This window comes from Alternaria hordeiaustralica (assembly GCF_023758085.1).
Source record: "Alternaria hordeiaustralica strain BMP 2776 chromosome Unknown scaffold_10, whole genome shotgun sequence".
Taxonomy (NCBI): Eukaryota; Fungi; Ascomycota; class Dothideomycetes; order Pleosporales; family Pleosporaceae; genus Alternaria; species Alternaria hordeiaustralica.
The window spans coordinates 754074-772573 of record NW_026056782.1 but is presented as its reverse complement, the minus strand read 5'-3'; the positions used below and the strand labels follow the sequence as shown (position 1 = coordinate 772573).

The 18500-nt window shown below is 53.1% G+C and overlaps 2 protein-coding genes across 2 annotated transcripts; both read right to left on the bottom strand.

Annotated features, from left to right (window-relative positions):
• Positions 1-552: 552 nt before the first annotated feature.
• Positions 553-1359, bottom strand: J4E84_005848 (uncharacterized protein; the record flags this gene model as incomplete). Its single annotated transcript, XM_049388440.1, has 2 exons — positions 553-1071; positions 1132-1359. The coding sequence occupies 2 exons, from the start codon at positions 1357-1359 to the stop codon at positions 553-555; spliced, it is 747 nt and encodes a 248-aa protein (XP_049243985.1).
• A 10722-nt stretch (positions 1360-12081) lies between these two features.
• On the bottom strand, positions 12082-17629 carry FAT1 (long-chain fatty acid transporter fat1; the record flags this gene model as incomplete). The annotated part of the gene is made up of 8 exons (XM_049388439.1): positions 12082-12586; positions 12633-13558; positions 13609-14051; positions 14491-14577; positions 15245-15543; positions 16652-17025; positions 17076-17281; positions 17347-17629. The coding sequence occupies 8 exons, from the start codon at positions 17627-17629 to the stop codon at positions 12082-12084; spliced, it is 3123 nt and encodes a 1040-aa protein (XP_049243984.1).
• Positions 17630-18500: the final 871 nt, after the last annotated feature.

Here is an 18500-nt window from a genome sequence, read left to right as displayed (position 1 = left end):
GAAAGAGCTATGATCTCACCGCTCGGGTCACTTTCTTCGCGCAGTCACGACATGCGACGCATCACCACTGCACACTTCACGCTCATGTCGCATTAATCGCACCATCTCACAGTCGTTTGCATGTCAAAATATGGTAGAGTGGATAAGGATATTCATTGCTGTATGATCCAACCACAGGCTCGCACTGGCACTGGGGCTACGTATCATGGCGAGCTTCGTCCCAGTCATAATAGAACAGTCTCTGTGAAGAGATGGGAAACGCCAAACTCCAAATCTCCGTGGTCAAGCGAGGGACCTTTGCTAACACGACCAATCGCTGAAATGCAAAACAAGAAAACTATAAACACAGAAGAAAGAGACTGCGTCTCGAGAGAAGAGAAGTCAAGGCCCGCGCACCACCGCCGCCTGCTCACATGGAGTAGAGAAGCGGCAGCGGAGGTGTGCGGGGCATGGAGTTGGGCGTCGTCGGGTAGTCGAAAGACAGTGTCTTCTACCGGCGGCGGTCAGCGGTGGCTCGTCGAGGCAGCAGCGGCGAGTGCAAGAGTTGGACGTTCATGCGTAGTAGGGCTGGCGAGTGGGGAGCCTTACTGAGTCTGCGTACGAATGTGGTGGTTGGATCTCGTTTCCGCAAATGGCCGCGTAGCCGACGCCGAAAGGGCTCATCTCTTCGTCGCCGTAGTACTCGTTCTTCATGCTGGGCACCAGGCTAGGCAGGCCAGTGGAGTAGGCGGACGAGTGGGGTGGCGGCAGGTAGGTGTAGCTTGGCATCTCCGGTGTGAGGGTGGTCGGTATTGTGTGGTAGGGCGAAGTGGAGTACGGCATCGAGTAGGCGACTGCATCTGGCGCTGGGTAGGCCGACGAATACGACGCTACGGAGAAGGGAGGTGGGCTGGTGGAAAGCTGGCGCGTGTACTGATGCGAGAACATGCCCCGATCCTCGGCAGGCGGGGTGGTGTACGAGGATTCCGAAGACGACGGAGAGGGAAACTCCTGGCGCGGGGACCGCTGTGGTGGCTGCAGCTCGACAGGCTTCTGCTCAGGTGAAGCTGAGCTCGAGGCAGCACGACGCTCCTGCAACCGGATTAGTATGGCGTTCCGAGCAGTACGAGGGTTGGTAGCACAAGAACTTACAAGGTCTTCGAGCCTCTTCTTGAGCTTCTTGCGGTAGTTGCGCTGGGCAATGCGGTTCTGTATCCGCCTGCGCTCAGCAAGATCGGAGATCTTGGTCCAGTCCTCGTTGGGGTTGGCCGAAGCCGAGAAGGCTGAGGAGGTGCCCGAGTATCTGGTGGTAGTGGGCGCCGGCTGGGCATATGGGTAGGCAGCGTGTCGGTGCATGGTGATGTTGGATGTGGGGAGCATTTGCAGGTGAAGGAATGAGGAGGTTGTTATCAGTGGGATGAGAGAGGCTCAGTCTGGCAGTCGGGGATGACAGTATATTTATCTCGCCGTCCATGTTGCGTCCGCAGTCGTTCTTGTGGAGCACAGACTGGCTAGTGTTGGTCCCCAGCTTCAGGCCTCTCGCATGCACCCTGGGCTACGCGATGGCCGCTTGAGCATTTCTCAATTTGGTACGATTTGGAGCAACCCTGGCCGGTGTACTTTGACCGACTGCGGTCTTGTAAATTTAGTATGGGCGCTAGCGCAGCATGGCAGCGGGCCAGTGAGGGACGGGCAGACAGGCAGCTGAGGGCACGGAAGCGTCGGGCGCTGGTGTATTGAAACCAAAGCTCCCTAGCGGAGAGCGGTGTCGTCGTCCCATGTCGTCGCGGCGGTTCCCTGTCGCGTCCCCACCAACCCTGCTACCCTGGCTCCTGGCGCAGTGCACATCACAGACAGCCCTATGACCCTGGGGCCTGTCCAAGTCGCGGTCGGGGCGTCACTGAACCTCGCGGCGCCGGGTCTGTCATTATCTCCGTCCCTGCGTGCGGCGTGCGTATGCCCTCCCGCATGCGTCGACGTGTTGCGAGCGTCGCTATCATCAATCACGCCTCGGCTCTCGTCCGAGCCTGCGAGCTGCGAGGGTGAATGGGGCGTCCAGCCTCCACAGCGCCGCCCGCACATGGGGGCCGAAAGGCGACGAACGCAAACGTCTTGCTGAAGGTCTGCTGCGTGGGTAAATTGCGCCTTGACCGGCTCACACCAGATCATCACACTCGTCCAGCCCCCGCCGCCATTGGCCAACGCCCGCGGCCTCGTCGTGCATGCGCAACCTCTCGACGGCATGCCACACCGCGACACCTCGACGTCGCCGTTCACTAGCCTTCCGACCCCTCCGACTGCTGTCCTGCTACTCCCGACCTCAACTCCGTCCCTCCGCCGTTGCGCGTGGGAATCAGGAAGCCTGCTAAATGGAGACCATATCCTGCTTCCAGCTACCGTCGATGCATTTAGCTGCTTTGTCACGCCGTGCCTAAGTAAAGTACGCTGCCGCAACAGCGCCACCACTCAAAGAGCCCCAAAGGCCCCTTCAGACGAGCGTCGCATTCCACCAGCCCTACGCACTGTCCCATGTTCTTCCGCAGCCGCATCAGCACCTTACTGCAGTGTCGGTGAGGTCTGAGCCAAAAGGCGCATAGCGGCAGTCAGCCCAAAGCTTAGCCATGCCATGTTTCCACCAACGACACTGGAGAAGCCAATCATCATGGGAAATGTGCATCTAGAAACACTGCCAGACACGCCCTGAGCCCATTTGCTGTTGGCAGATTGCTCTGTTAGTGTCTTGTTGCCGTTGTTACAACGGCACGCCCTACGCCTGGCGGTCGAGCCTTGTCGGCTTCACGCCTTCTGTAGCTGCGCCTTCACTGAGCCGCCTATGTGACACGTCCCAGAATATCTTCGATCAGGTAAGGTACAGTTTCAAGACCGCCTTTTCTTGCCTATCGCCCTGATGTCGTTCCTGAAATTTTGACAAATGTCTGGTACTACCTCCTGCTTCTACTCGACATCTGCAGCCACTCTCTCATCAACCACTGCCATATATGGCCTGGGCGAGCCTACTGCAGAGTTTATCTCGTCCAATTGTGCGTGGCGGCTGTAAAGAAACCACCGGTCGTTTCAAAGCTTGGTGGCGCGCTAGCTGCTCAGATCTAAAGGTACACCGTCCCGTTGGTCCTAGAGCCTGCAGTTGGTAAATAACGACTATCCTCTGCTTGCACTGAATTAGTCCGCACACGCGATGTGGTTGGTGTTATCAATGGTACTACCATTGCATGAAGCATCGAGATTGCGGGGGCCGATCAACGGGGAAGGAGCAGCGAACCGTGTGTACGTTGGTGATCCAGGACTGAGACACACACGCGTTGGCACGCTCGCGCTACTCATAAAAGAGGGAAAAGGGCAGATCGCTATGCCACGTGTGTCGAGACCTCAACCTCAGCTATCGACTATCGCAACCCAGCTGCTCTCCAGGGCTACTCGCTTCGACGTCGGGTTTCCATATGAGTGGGGCCTCAAGTCTGTCTAGACGTTTGTGGAGCTCTTCGCCTCAGACATCGCAGCTTATGTCCCCTCGCTTGAGAGACATTCCCCACTCCGCTGTCTGTATTCAACTACAACGCTCAATTAACAGCGTCCAGATAATGGCAAGGGGTATGCTTGTCGGCAATGCCACACCAACTGTAACTGTGTAACGTGGCGTGGGAGACAATTGCATTGTCTATTCTGCTCTCTCATTGGAGATGTCTCAACGAGCTAGATGATACCTTGTCGACTCTGCGGCGCAAGTTGGTGGGATATGCAGACGGTACCTTTTACCCCGACCCCGCGTCAGCAATTCAAACCCAGAACGCAGGCTAACGGGGCCGTTGGCTGCTGCAGTTGTCCACCTACGGCAACACCTGGGCTGAACAAGCCTCTGCGGCAGGAATCAGAGTCCCACGGCCGTGGCACCAGGAGACTCTTCTTTCCTATAGGCCCTTCTTGATGTCTATCAATGTCCCGACAACTCTTATTCTTTGACCCGTTGCTTCATGTAGGAAGTATCCATGGCCAAGAAGAAAGCTATAAGCAGCTGAGGCGTTGTATCGCGGTATCAGTGGCTCATCTGCTTCGGAATGTCTCCTTGCCCAGCATGGCTGTGTTACGCCTGGTTGGCGGAGATCAACGAAGACGAATCAGTGTTTCGCAGTCCAGCGAACGTCAAAGAAGCTAGCTAGGTGTGAATTACGCGACATCTTCTTTTGACCCCATCTACCGAGTTGGCCTGTCGCTGTAGCGTAGAGTCAAATGTTTCACACCGTTTGGAGCACCGCTATGTTGCGGTGACAGAGAGCTCACCGCAGAGATGCCGCCGGCACCCAAATTGCGCGGTGCATCGCCAAGTTCGTGATCGGTCCGTGGTGGCTGAAAAGTATACACCCTATGCGGATGCTGAAGTCGTGTAAAAGCGACACAGAAGGTGAGGTTGTTCCGACGGTGAGTCTGTAAGGCGGGAGGACCCATATGTTTCCCAGAGCGGCTAGCGGCAGCTGGGGGTCCCTGCCACCGGTTCTTGTCGCGTCCTCTGAGTGGCTGGACGAGTAGCAGCACGAATCAACTTCCCCTCCAGGGCACTGGGCGACCGTTCCTTCGGGCGTTCCGTGCAAATCTCACCGCTGTACGCGATACATGCTGGGGAGAGGGACGCCGCGAGAGGTCATGTGATCTCGTCCAGCCCTTATCACCGGGTTCACTATCAACATGCTTTGAATCCTTGGTACATTGCCGTCATCGGCCGGGTGTATGCCCAAGAGGGGCATCGAGTTAGTCGTGCTACGGCGACCGCGAGATCGCCTACATGAGCACAATATCCCATACCAAAACACACTAACCAGTCAATCGCAGTACACGCCTATCGTTCTATTCTCCCACCTTCGCATTGTCTAATAACGCTGTTCGAGAGGCAGCCGCCGTGCTAATGCCGTTCCTTCCATATTTATCGTCAAAAACAATGCAACTTTGGAAGCGACTAACGCGCTAATTCATCGACAGAGGGGCACGGCCTATAATTAGCGGCCGCTGTGCCAAGTCGAGCCAGCCTTCTGATGACAGTAACTCTACCACCCTCCTTCGCAGCCCTACAGCCCTACGACGCACACAAGTCAGCACCCGAAACACCATCATTGGTCCAGCAACGATGCGACACAGGTACCCCTCCTCGTGTCCCCACTGTCATTCATTTGGTCGTGCGCTGTAGCACCCGAGCGAAGACCTGTGATAACTGCCGCTCATATACTACACCGAAACTTAGTGAGGGGTTTTCTGTATACATCCGTGTATGGGACCACCTCGTACAGTATTAAGCTCACCGGTTGCAGGGCGTAACCGATAGCAGGGAACGACCAGTGTGGTGGGAAAGCCTGCCGCCGCTCTTTCCACACGTCGCTGAATTCACTGAGCATCATTTCCAAATATCCCCACGGACCAGAACACGGATACCGCATTTGTCGCGTATTGCGTAGAATCGAGCCTGTTCGCTTAGAGGGTTCATGTATACCCAAGCGCCCGTTATTATCCAGCGCCCCTTCACCGATGACGATTGGTCGCCTTGCACACGGACGGTGTCGCCAGCGCGGTGCCTCCGCATGGGGCGTCAGACCTCGTGGCAGACTGGCAATAGAAGGTCTCGGCCTTTGCGCTTTTGTAAAGCAACGTGTGCAATCACAACCCGCGCTCGCTTCCGTCATCATGCAGCTCAAGGCAGACAGATTTCCCACGCCCAGAGAGTGGAGGGTCGCTATCAGCCGCAGCATGCAGTCTCAGGTTGGTGGTCGAAACGAACAGTCATTCATGGACTAGTGTCATCTCGACTCTCTTCGACTCATTTTCACAACAGTAGCGCTTCCAGCGCCAGAAAGCCGCGAAGCGACGCTTGATGGCGTTCCTGTGCCAAGAAGGAGACTTGCCTTTCCTGACCGTTCAGCCGTTCTCGCGGGAACGGTAAGATCCCTGAAAGAATCCTTCGACGTCCCTGTTCAGGCCCGTATTGCGAGTCGATCTTCGAAGCGCTCGGGCGTAACTGCTGTGCCGCAGGCAAAATCAAACCAAATATCAAGAGCAAGATTAGCATAATGCGCACGACTCATTATATTTCTGGCTCGAACGCACATGTTACATTATTCAGCTCACAATTCTTGGAAGAGCGACTTTTTCACTACGTGCGTCTCCTGAGCAAATGCAAGATCGAACATGCCGACGAATTACACTCCTCGCTGTGAGGTGGCTTGCGTCTGCGGTGGAAATATTTCCGTTTCGAGCGAGTATGCCGTGGTGTAGACTTGTCCATAAGCCGTCCTATCATGACCACACGGACATCCGCTTCTCGAACGGCCTGCAAGTACACCATCATCGGACTTTGGCAATGCTGCAACAGACCCAACCCAGAGGCCTCTCTAGGAACCGAGTCAGACACGCAAACTATCAAACGATGGATTCTCCACTAGACAGGTCCAGAATGCTGATTCATGTATGATGTGCACAAATGCATCAAGATCGTCTTGAATGACTCCTCTTTCGAAGGAGCGACCTAGGCATCATCGCACATCGGAATGCGCGGACTCGGAGTTGCAACGCGAAGCCGACCCGAAAGTGCCGTGCCGCTCGACATGCTTCAAACAGGTAAATGGCGCGACAGGATACAATTGGACGCCACTCAAAGCCTGTAAGTAACACAGCGATTTCGTAAGTACCTGACTTCATTACTCAGCCCGTGCTGCATCGGAGGTGGTTGCTGCTTGCTTCTGCAGTACTTCTGGAACGCGCATGGTGGGGACAGTGATAGGGCTGAGGAGGACAGCTGACTGAACGAGGCTGTATTTGGTGCGTGAATACAAAGCAGTCAGCCGTGAAAATGGTGATAGAAAGGTCGCTCAGCGTCGCTGCTGCATACACATTAGGCATGAAGCACACCCTCTCTCTTCGCGACAAACATCATGGGGTTGTTGCCTGTTTGCAACGCCTTCCATCACACGGCGAACTTCCAATGCACATGCGGTGCGCAAGCACATGTACCGTGTGGGACGCTGTACAGCACTTTCCCACGCATTACACACGCGAAAGCCAGTTTAGGTCACCGCTGCCACGTTAAGTCCGCATCGCGATCGGTCAGTCTTTTGACCTCCGCCTTCGTCCGTTGAAGCATCGCGATATTGATTTGAGTGTCAAAGGGCGCGCAGCCGTACAACCCTGCACCGTCGATCTTCTGCGCAACAACCTGTTATTCACGACATGCAGGGTGACTGCAAAGAATGCGGGTATTCGAAAAGCGTAAACACACACAAGGATAGTTTCCATTCTGTTTCCTTGCATCAACTACTGCTTCTAGCAAGTCAGCGAGTACGCCTACGCCGTCGGACACTAGAACCTCGCCGATCTCTGAATAATCATCATCCCACCATCTACCCCGCGGTCCCCCAGACGGGATCATACAGCCCCGAACCATTGGATCATCCGGTGCTCGTCACCCGCTTGAGCCATAAACAGACTCGCCCTTCCATGAATTGATATTCCATCCTCCATTAGCAGTCCTTCAATCAAGCCAATTTTTCAGCTACCGGTCAGGCTGCCTGCCGATGCAACCCTACCTACGCGTCTGCGGCGTAACCATATCAATATGAGCCAACTGAAATAACTTTGAGAGCGCAGCCAACTAGACTGCTCGTACGCAGCGAGTTTACTTCGCAAGCGTGAGGAGCAGCAGGGCGAGAGATGTGACGCAAGTAGGTCTCAAGCAATCCTACGTGCGACAGCAACTTGCCTGATGCGGAAGCATGTTGCGAAGCCTGCGCCTCGTGGGATTCAGCCTCTAGTGGGGCTGCGCGACTCTGCCCAGTGACGCATTCCACATATCATGGATATCTCGAATTTGAAATGATACAAGAGTCTCCACATGCACTACAACTGCACACAACTGCACATCTGGGAGTAGTTCAAGAAGCATGCGGATCACTCGGTACGCAAACCGCGCCACGACGCCTCGCGACAGCTTCGACGGAGTGCAATTCGCTGCTCGGCATACCGGATGCGATCTAGTAATCCCACGATAACAAGCGGGCACTCGGTGACCGGTTTTTCGTCACGTGCAGAGCGCGAGATGCCACGGCACGGAGTCAACTCCGGCGCGGCTGTGTGGAAAGCACCATGAGAGGCTGGTGTGAAACGGACAGTGGCACAAGCATCCTTCACGGGTTCAACCGTGTCTCGTCTGTTGCTCTCGTCTGCAATGCTATTCCGGGACCCATACCAGCAGGCAGCCATTTGGCAAGGCCACCAGCTACGCCTGAGCCTTTTTGCATACGATAATTACAAGCGCAGAGTTTGTATCGCCCCGTCACGCTCTGCGACACGTATCGTTGCTCGCAAAACATACGTTCAGGTTGGCCGTTGAAACGTCCGCGCCACTTAGTCGCGTACAGGGCAGGCGTCGCACTGTCTCGCATGCCATACTCGGGTTCGTGCACCGCCCACGAGGATCGTTACGAAAAGTATGCCTCCCTCGACCTTTGTCAGCAAGCGCATGGCTCGCTTGACGTGACTGTTCCGCAGAAACTGTCTAATACTAGAGCTTTGACACCTGGGCAGGATGTTTTAGCGCCGGTAACTATCGCAAGCCGCTAAGCACTTTGTCCATCCTTTGGGCGGTCCCCAACGGTCGTTCTGTCGGTAATAACGCCCTTCTAACTCCACCGCCGTTGATCTTGGATTCGAGCGATTAAGTTTGATTTGCGAATCGAATATCGTACAACGCTCCGTAGCGTTGACACAGACCCCGATGCCGAAGAATTCCAAGGACCATCGACAAGACAGCCCCATCTAGTACCTGTCGATTCAGCCTTGCGTTCAATTCACACACTAGTTTGCCCAGCGGATTTCACATGTAAACGAACCAACGAATAACGTTCCATTAGCGGCAAAGAGGCGAGTACGAAGCCGCCTAAACGCTTTCAGGATAATGCAGAGAAGAAGGATTGACCGCAACGCTTCCCTAAAGGGGTAAAGTTTCAAAATTCCCGTGCGAGCCCGAAGCAGAGGGTCTCGGCGATTTGTGACACCTCTCGCACTTCGCTGCTGCCCGGAGGACGGGTTGAGACGGCCTTTTACATCCGAGCACGAGACGATTCCTCCGTCACACTGTATTTGCAGCGGAAGTATAGGGTTCCAGGAGCATGATCCTTCCTGTGAAGGGGCCATGCATGGAGAGCATTTGCAATCAAATCAAATCACGTCATATCTTGCTCACGTTACTGCCCTGGTGGACAGTTGTATCTGATACCCCGGATTTCCCACGTTGTATATGTCAGCACCCAATTCTCCAGGGTCAACTCCACCGGCGGTTGCTCGCGCAAGGGCTTACTGATCTGACAACCGTTCGCGCGCTGTAGGGCTGAAGGAGAATTTACCCTCCACGCGGGGTGTAAGAAGTAGGCGTCTGACATGTATTCCACACCGTCTTCGTCGCATTCATCCTCATGCTGCTACACCGTCAATCTCGAAAGCAGAAAGACGACGCGTCGCATCGCGTCATGAGCGCCCTCTCCTCGCCCGTCCGGTGCGGCGGCGGAAGCTTCGGAAACCCGTGCCCACGATGCCATCCTTGTCCAGACCTTCAGATTGACAAAGAGCGCACGCGGCCAAACCCCCTGCCCCAGCTTCCGCGAACCCCCTATAGCACAAGAAACCTGACGACGATATATTCGTGAGTCGGCCCAATGTAAAAACCCGTATCCCGCCTTCGTGTACTAATCCGTACAGGATTGCGAAGGCGGAACAAAGAAATCCGTGTCACCAGTATTCCCGTTTTCTGGTAAATGAGGTGTATCCGTACCAACGATGCGCCCAGCCCGATGAAAGGCGAAAATCCATGTGCCGTTGAGCCCTGCAGCTGTCCGGCATTTTCCATTCGACAGGTTTGCGTGCGCATCACTTCCACGATCACGTTGGTGAGTCGAGTCAGGGACTTTTGAGGTGAGGGAGAGCCGAGCCAGACCAGGACATCTAGCAAACCAACAGGACAGAACCAGATCCTAGCCACGGTCACCCATGCATCGCGACATTCGCCCCGAATACACAGTTCTCGCACCGATTAAACCACCACCAAGCACCAACTGCCAACGTAGTCCTGCGCACACCGTTCAGAAAGTCCGGCAGATGATTGTTGGTCCTTTTCCCTTTTTTCCACACCGGACGCGTAACAGGTTGAGTACCGAGCGCTGGTGGGCGGCTAGGTCGATCACACGCCCAGTGCATGCCACCTGTTTACTAAGTTTCTGGTCTGCCCCATCTAAGATGGGAATAGAACCGTTGGGCTGAATTTAACGATGATTACGATTCAACCTCAGATTTGGTTTCGATGACAGCGGGCGATTGTAGGGCTGAAAAATGAGGGACTCGAGCATGGCGATCGATACAGGTATTGCGCGCGTCCCCCTTCGTGTGGGGGCTGGGCTGCGAAAGGGGGTGGGGAGCAAGCGAACCGACCAACTGGAGAGTTTCTGGGGGAGATTTGTGGTGTTTTTGGCTGGATTCGGAGACTTTTCCTTACTGTTGGTAAATTGGCAGGTGCGTGGCGGTTAGGGAAGTTGGGTGCTAGCTTGACTACACCGTCTGTATGCGGTTGTCGCGTGAAGATCTGTGTGTATTATAGTTCTGTTGGAGGTGAGTTGGGGTAAAGCATCGCATTGTTGTTTTGGGTCAAAGGGGAATGGCGCGCTTTAACGGCGATTGAAGGTTTGATCGAATCCGGGTTGACGTTTTCGCTTGTCGGCTCGCTTCAGTTGTCCCCTTCGTTTACCCTGGGACGACTGATCACGATGGCGTCTTGCTGAATCATGCTTCACTTCATCTAACGTTGTTCGTGGATGAAGCGCATGGTCTGCTTGTTCCAAAGTATAGTTTGAAGAGTAATTACAATGCGTTGGTCGAGTGCGACTCGTAGGATTCAATACGCCAGAGCTACCCAACGCCCAACGTCGCCTCACAGTTTGACAGCAAACTATCGAAGGTTACAACCTAGATTTCCGCTCCGGTAAATCTACCGACAGTCTAATACTTCTATCGCTTCTCTGACAGGAAATTCATCATGTAGGCCAAGGTAATTCCTGGCTGCCCACTTGCTTCTTTCGTGTTGGCTATCAAGCTGGACAGCCAAAGGCTATACATCAATGCTTGTGTATGTCAAGGCATCCCAGGAACTACAACAGGTGGCGCATTTAGGTCTCAGAGACACGTAGAACACAATCAGCACCAGGAGGACCCCTCTACGTAGCCCCATTCCCCAACCAAACTCACTTTCCACCTCAACAGCACAAGAAGCCATCTTTACAGTCCAAGCATACACCTAATCAATTCCCCAAATCATCCGTTCTATCTGATATAATGAAGCGTGCCAACCGCCGCATCTCAGACCACAGACCAAATCTCCGGACTCAACCCTCTTCTCGGGACACACAACAATGCACGCAGAGTCAAACCCCGTGTCGCTTGATTGGCTCGATCGCCTACCCTTTTAACCAACACATTAACCAGCATTCCTTTGCACGTGTATCACCCGCAACGTAGAACATGACGAATGTCATGGGCGGAAAGGTCATGGTTTGTGGACCCTTACGCCCCAGCGTCTATGCAGCCACAATGGGGCTAGCTGCGCCTTGGCCGTAGCGTACAGCCCTGAAGGTGTTTTTGAGATCAGCGTAATGAGCCCCATGGTGCAGGCATGGAGTGAATGTAGAGTGCGGGTGATGCATGTCGAGAGGGCGACGATGATTGATGCCCGGTGGGGTCTTTTGTCGTTCAAAAGTGGATCGAGGAGATGGAGTGGGTGATCAACACTTACGTGGATGATGGCCAACTGGGATGGTGGCGGGTGTACTTGAGAACTTGGATGTCCTTGGTGGCCTGAATCAGTCACCAGCATCGTCGCACATCGTACGGGGAAGAGGTTGAGTAGGTCTCCAGCCTACATCAAGATGAAAGCATGCAAAGTAGATGACTTAACGTCAATGCAGGCTCTAGGAAGCGGTGAATCTATAATATAGCACTCGATCAGGAGCAGATGTGTCTCGTAGAACGTACGATGCACTTGGTGTAAGGTTAGCTATAATTTAGATACTACGACAATCGTACCCTCTTCTCCACTACAGCCTCCCAATCCTTCTTCGTGAATGGGACATACCGATCACTACCCTCCGGCAGCCAATACAGCTTATCCTCTCCAGTGATCTTATCCGGATCCACACCTTCCTTCTTCAACCTACCCTTCTGAATCTTTAAAGTACCCGTATACTCTAATGCAGGCGTTACTCTTAGAAACAGCGGCACTGCATAACTCGGTAAGACCGCTTTCGCGTGCTTTGCCAGAGCTGCGAAGTCGAATGTTGACTCTGTGACTCCATCTGCCATAACGATAGATGCAGTGCCCGCTCGGCCGTCGTAGCCAGGCACAAGGACGCCGTATGCGTTCGTTTCAGCGATCTGTGGGAATTTTCCGAGCATGTCGGCTACTTCGTTCGTCGATACGTTCTCTGACTTCCAACGGAACGTATCGCCTAGACGGTCGACGAAGAAGACGCGGCCGTCGGCATCTTGTCGCATCATATCTCCAGACTTAAACCATCTGCTATCATCAGGTTGAGGTCAATGAGCTTGGAGGGGTGACTTACATATCGCCCTTCTCGAACACATCCCTAATTCTCCTATTCTCTGTGGCACTTTCGTTCTTGTAGTAGCCTGGTGAAGTAGCCACCGTGTCTGGTGTTAATCTGTGCAGCACTTGGCCCGGCTCATTCACTCCGCATCTGATTGCAAAGCCGTTTGCATCTCTCATAATCTCTTCCGTATCAACATCCATCTTCACCCTCACTTCCTGGTCGCCGAACCGCCAATTCCAGATCAGCCCCCGGAGACCTATGCTACCCGCCGTGAAGGGACCAGCGTTTCGATTGAATGTCGCCCCTAATCCATCGGTAGCCGCATATAATTCGTTGATGATGGGTATGTTGAAACGCTCACGAAAGGGTTCCCATACGTCGGGGCGCATACCGTTGCCCCATGCCATCTTGACTTTGTGTTTCCGCTCGAATGTATTCGTCGGGCCGTTGAGTAGATATCTGCAAAGCTCGCCGACGTACTGGATGATATCCGCATCTGAAGCTGCGACTTCAGGCCAAAAGGTCTTGTGCGAAAACCTCCGGCTCAATACGACTGTACCGCCAGAATGAACCATCGGTGTAACGCAAAGGCCATGCGCAGCCCCGTGATAGAGAGGCATGCATGTGTACATTCTGGATGCCGGGTTCAGTTCGAGGTATTTGGCGGCGCTGTAGCCAGTTAAGAGCTCGCGACCAGTGCTCAAAGTCACACCTTTGGGCAGTCCGGTCGTTCCGGAAGTATAAAGCAGCGAGCGGAGGGACTCTATAGTAACGTGTTCGCGACGCGAGTCTGGTATAGGAGTCGGGTTCGGTAGCGACGCGAAGAAAGAGGGATCGTAGTACTGGATCTTGATGCCGGTCTCCTCAAGATCCGCACGGCATGGCTCGACATTGCTCTTGACATCGGCGTCTGCGATGAGGAATCTGCAGCCGCATAGCTACTTCAAAGTCAGCCAGGGTCTACCCGCTCAGTTCCAGTAACACTTGCCTTTGCGCAATGCACCAATCCTGTCCCAGTGAGGTTCCAGTTGACGAAGCTCGGAACAGCTCCAATTCCATCCAGCGCAAACCAGAGCATTATATACTCTGGGCTATTCCCGCCATCCACAGCCACCACCTCATCAGCTTGTATGCCCAGGTCCTCTATCAACCAATTCCCCACCCTGGTGAATGCATCAAAGAACTCCTTGTATGACCAGGTTTTGCCTTCGAAGATGAGAAACGGATGGTTCGGCTGTTTGCGCACCTGGTCTTCGAAAGCGTGGTACGTGAGAGCACGTTTGCGAGCTGCACGGTCGGCGATGAAGTCAAGGACCTCTTGTGTCGGCGAGAGAGCACCGCGTTTACGCCTGAGGTCGTGGGCAATGTGATATTTCGCGTTGAGGTAGGCTGCTAGGGCTGCAGTGCCTGATGCTCCGGCGATTATGGGTACTTGAAGACGGTTAACATCCGAGAATACCACGAGAGAACGGAGGTAGATGCTTACATGCCATAGTAAGGAGCACTTTCTACTTATCGTCCGGTTCCAGAGGTGTTCATCAATGATACAATGACCGATCCGTCTCTTTAACCCCAATCAATCGGGTGTACCAAAGACAATGCGCGAGATGAGGTAATGTGATCCATCGCAAAAGCTTCCTTTCGCAGAGGGTTGGGGCAAGCTAGGTTCACCGAGGTTGTTGTTGTCGCAGAGACGCGACTCAGGGACCGTCGACTTCCCCGCATCCTAGCCTATTTCCGGGGCATCCGATACAGGGAACCCCGACTCCAGGGCTTCAATGCTACCGTATCTACCGTATCTGCAGTCTCTTTCGAAGTCGAGCAGTCAGACATTCCTTTGCGATCTTGTTCTTATCGTCCGGGTACATACATGAAAGTTGTGTGGCGTGGTCAATCCTGTTGTCTCTTCTGGTCATGATCTTAAAGGTCTCTCTAGGGCCGTTCTTAATAACATGCCCTGTAGTTACCGCAAACGAATCTTTTCTAGATTTTATAAATGTGCCGATCGTACTAGATCATAGATGTTAGAGTACCAGGGGTGGTTGCAATTCTTGTCGCATATTACAAAGAAGTTATGCACTATTAGGGATGATATCTGGGTAGGCGTATACATTGTCTTAGGGGCTAGTCGATCATTAACATTTGATAGTGTGTATGCAGTAAGTGCATTGAAGACTCTAGCCACCCCTAGCGAGGGGTTGTACTCGGGTTAATTTTCCTAATCACCATCAAACTGTATCTTCACCCGTGCAGAAACATACCGGCGGGTTTCAATTCTTACAAAAACAATAACTCATCCCATTTAATATCATTCCACCGTGTTCATCGTTCCAAGACATCTACTTACTGTCCTTCCAAGGTTGAAAGCCATTCCCCTACCATAGCGTCTAGCTTCTCCACTTCCTCCCCATCCTCATCAGCCACAATCTCAAACCCATGACACTGAAGCCACGTGGGAAGCTCCTCCGCCCCCTGCGTGCGATATATCGTCATCTTTCGGCCGTCCCAAGACTTAGACCGAAGAGTGATAGAATGCCTCCAATACCCATACCGACTCAACACTTTCAAGAGACATACATATACTGTCTCGCAAACGTGTTGTTCTCTGACCCAGTCTTGCGTACCAGCCCAAGAACCGCTGTTGAGATCGTAAAGGGCAGCTTCTGCTTCGTTGATAGCTTCGGGTGTGTTCTTCTTGTTGCGGTCAAATGTCCAGTGCTGGATCGCTGAGCGGAAGTCGTCGTTTGTCCATTCTTTCAGTTTGGGGAATTTTGTTGGATTCCAGTTCTGAGCGAATTGTTCTGCGGTCTCGTGTTCGCCTTCAGAGCGTTTGTCTTCTTGCTTGGGTGAGGAAGGGAGGGTACATACGCATCCAGACCGATGGCGTATGTAGCTCTGCTGAGGGTACGGAGCAGGCTCAGATCTGATAATGTGGCCTATTATACCTAGGACATTCGCCGCCCACTTGTGGTGCACATATAGCTGTTCGTGGTATGACTTAGCCGTGAATTGAGCTCGAGGGACATTCATCTCATTGGTTGGTTGTTTGTTCTCGGAAGGCATCGTCAGGTATAACTTCCTTATGTCGTGTTGATGGGTTATTTGCAGATTCTTTGCTTTGGGGTTGAAGTGTTGTAAGTCGATATGTGGCTTCTAGTATTTGAGGGCAGGCTTTATATATGCGCAGCTTTGCCTCTGTGTTACTCAAATAATTCGCCCATGTTTCTGGTCGTTTGGACTATGGATATGTGCGGTAGTGAACCATGGTCGAAAACCTGAGGCTACGCGAGTCCCCAAGTCAGACTCGCTCACACTCGATTAAAGTCGTGGGTATTGGCTCAACCTTCATCTAACTGGCGGCTCAGCTTCAACGCCGATGTTCAACATGCTCCATACGCGCCTCGTATTTGGCATGACTCAACGGAGAACAATCGACCGTGGCTCGGAATAGTCCTCCGCTTCTGGGTACCACTCTTTCGACTGCTACCATGATGTCAGCGATCTTATCCTTGTCCCTTTTGGCGGTCTTTGTACTTACTTCCGTCGTCACTTCAAGTTTTACCCTCTTAATTACCACCAGTCCAACCCTCACATACTCGCCCCGCTCTTTATCCGTACTAACGACTGCCACACCCAAAGCCGGCGCAACGATCAGAACCTCACAAGCCTCGTACGCCTCATCATCGAAAAGAACTCGCGCATCATGGTAGCTTTGGTCGCGCATCTGCACCCTACACAACCGATACGGACTTTTCCCTGCCGCTACATCTTCGCTAATAGCAGTAACGTCGGTCACTGACCCACTAATCCTCGCCCACCCATCTCTCAGCTCACCAAGCGGATTAAGTCCTTTAGGCACGACTCTACATTCTTCAAGAAACGCACAGAAGCCTCGCAGCGAGGTATTCATACCTACAGTAAGATCACCTAACCCGTAATCTACAGGTCCTTCCCCAGACATGAACGACCAAGACGGTGCCGTCCAAATATCCGACCGTTTAAAAGGCGCGAAATCATGCCTAGGTACCCACAGGAGCCACTTGAGGAAGTTACGCTGCCAGAGTCCTGCTGCGGGGATGTCGCCAATCATGCGCTGTAAGACAGTCATGACGCCCGAGATGGCCGGGAATTTGTCTTTGGGGTATGTAATACCGCGGGAGGTATAGTCAAGTACCAGTTGGAACCACGCGTCTTTGCCAAGGGCAGCTCCGATAGGTAGGCGTATGCTGGATACCACGGCATCGAGGGTGTAGAGGTGCGTCCAGCCTTTTCTACGCTCCTCGTGCGAGATGCCGTCGGGACAGCGCCAAAACATGTTGGCGCTGCCGAAATGGAGGGAGCGGGATGGCAGGAGTTGTTCTTGGAGGACCCAGGCTCGTGTTTCGAGGGGGTCGCTTGGTAGTGCCTGGGTTTTGTTAGCAAGGAGACGACGGCGTCTCGGGGGGTGGAGCCTACGTAGTTGCGGGTCTGTTGGGCGACGAGATATACTTCTAGATTACCTTCGCTATCGTGGATCTCGATACGTTCAGTCAGTGGCATCTTCCGTCGTCCTAGGAAGCCTGCTCCGCAATGTGAAGCGTTGGATGCAGCGATGTTGATGTATGATCTGGAGTAGATGTCGGCCATGACAGCCGATTCTTTCTCCCAGTCTGCCGTGTCATCTTGTACTGAGAGCGAGAGTACAAGCATTAGCATATGTGCTGTATACAGAGGAGTCGGTTCATACCAATTGCCAAGCAGTCAATCCATACGTACCGTAGACCAAGAAACCGTACTACCATAGCAGCATCTTGAAGCGTCTTAGGAAGATCCTGAAAGCCGATGCTGCTCTTTCGCATTGGAAGCGTCTCCGTGGTAGTCATGAACGGCAGCCCATTTCCCCAACAATAGCTCAGCGTTGCGTACTTTCCTTTCTGACCAGCGGTCGTTTCGACTAGCTTGCATTTGGTTTGAGAAAAGATTTCTGGCCACTGCTTCATGTTTTCAGCTATAGCGTCGGAACTGGGCATATCATCGAGATCCAACACTCTTGTAGGCAACAGCGAATCTTGCTGAATCGCAGAACATCTCTCATGTCGGGTATTGCACTCGTCATACCAAGCCCTGAATTGCTTCAATGGCGTCGGGTCAAGCGAGTCTTCTAATTTTACCGGCTTGAAGAGGTTCGGAGGTGGTGTGTCTTGTCCTGCATCAGCGTCCTCGCATCGGGCCAGCAATAAGATCCTGTCTAAACATACCAAATCTATTTCGAAACTCCACAGCAGTAGCTTCATTTATGCCCTTGTCTAGATAGAGATCCAGCTTCGTGCCATACGTTTCAGATTCGGATAGATGAAGCCATGCTGGAGCGATCTCCATATCTACTTCTTGGGAGCGCTCTACGTAGATGGCTCGCTTTTCTATATCTCGCATCAGCATGCTGCATATTATGCAGTGGAGTGCGCTTTTTCTCAATCGTTGTAAGTTCGTTTGGCGTCTGTCGCATATCCAAGTCTCGCTGTTGTGGCCCCAGGGTATGCCATTGTCGTCGGTCCAAGAGCTCTTTTTCCAGTCTGGAGGGTGATCTCCGCGGACGAGCGCGCGGAAGGGTATGGAGCTACAAGTAGTGCAGAGTGACATAATCAGTGTATATAAAATAACTAGGGGGAAATGGCAATGGCGAAATGTGATGTGAGAAGTCGGGTGTGATTAGTGGGACGTACCTGCCTGTTTACAGTCAGCCTGCAGGTGCTCTAGCCTCACGTGTCTTAGTACATGGGACTGCTCCCCACAAGCAACTTTGTCTTTCTAGAAACACTCTTCATGGAGTACTGTGACTTCATGCTAAGGCATTGATTTCTCTCATATTTTATCTATCCTGTCATCATCATCCGAATCAAT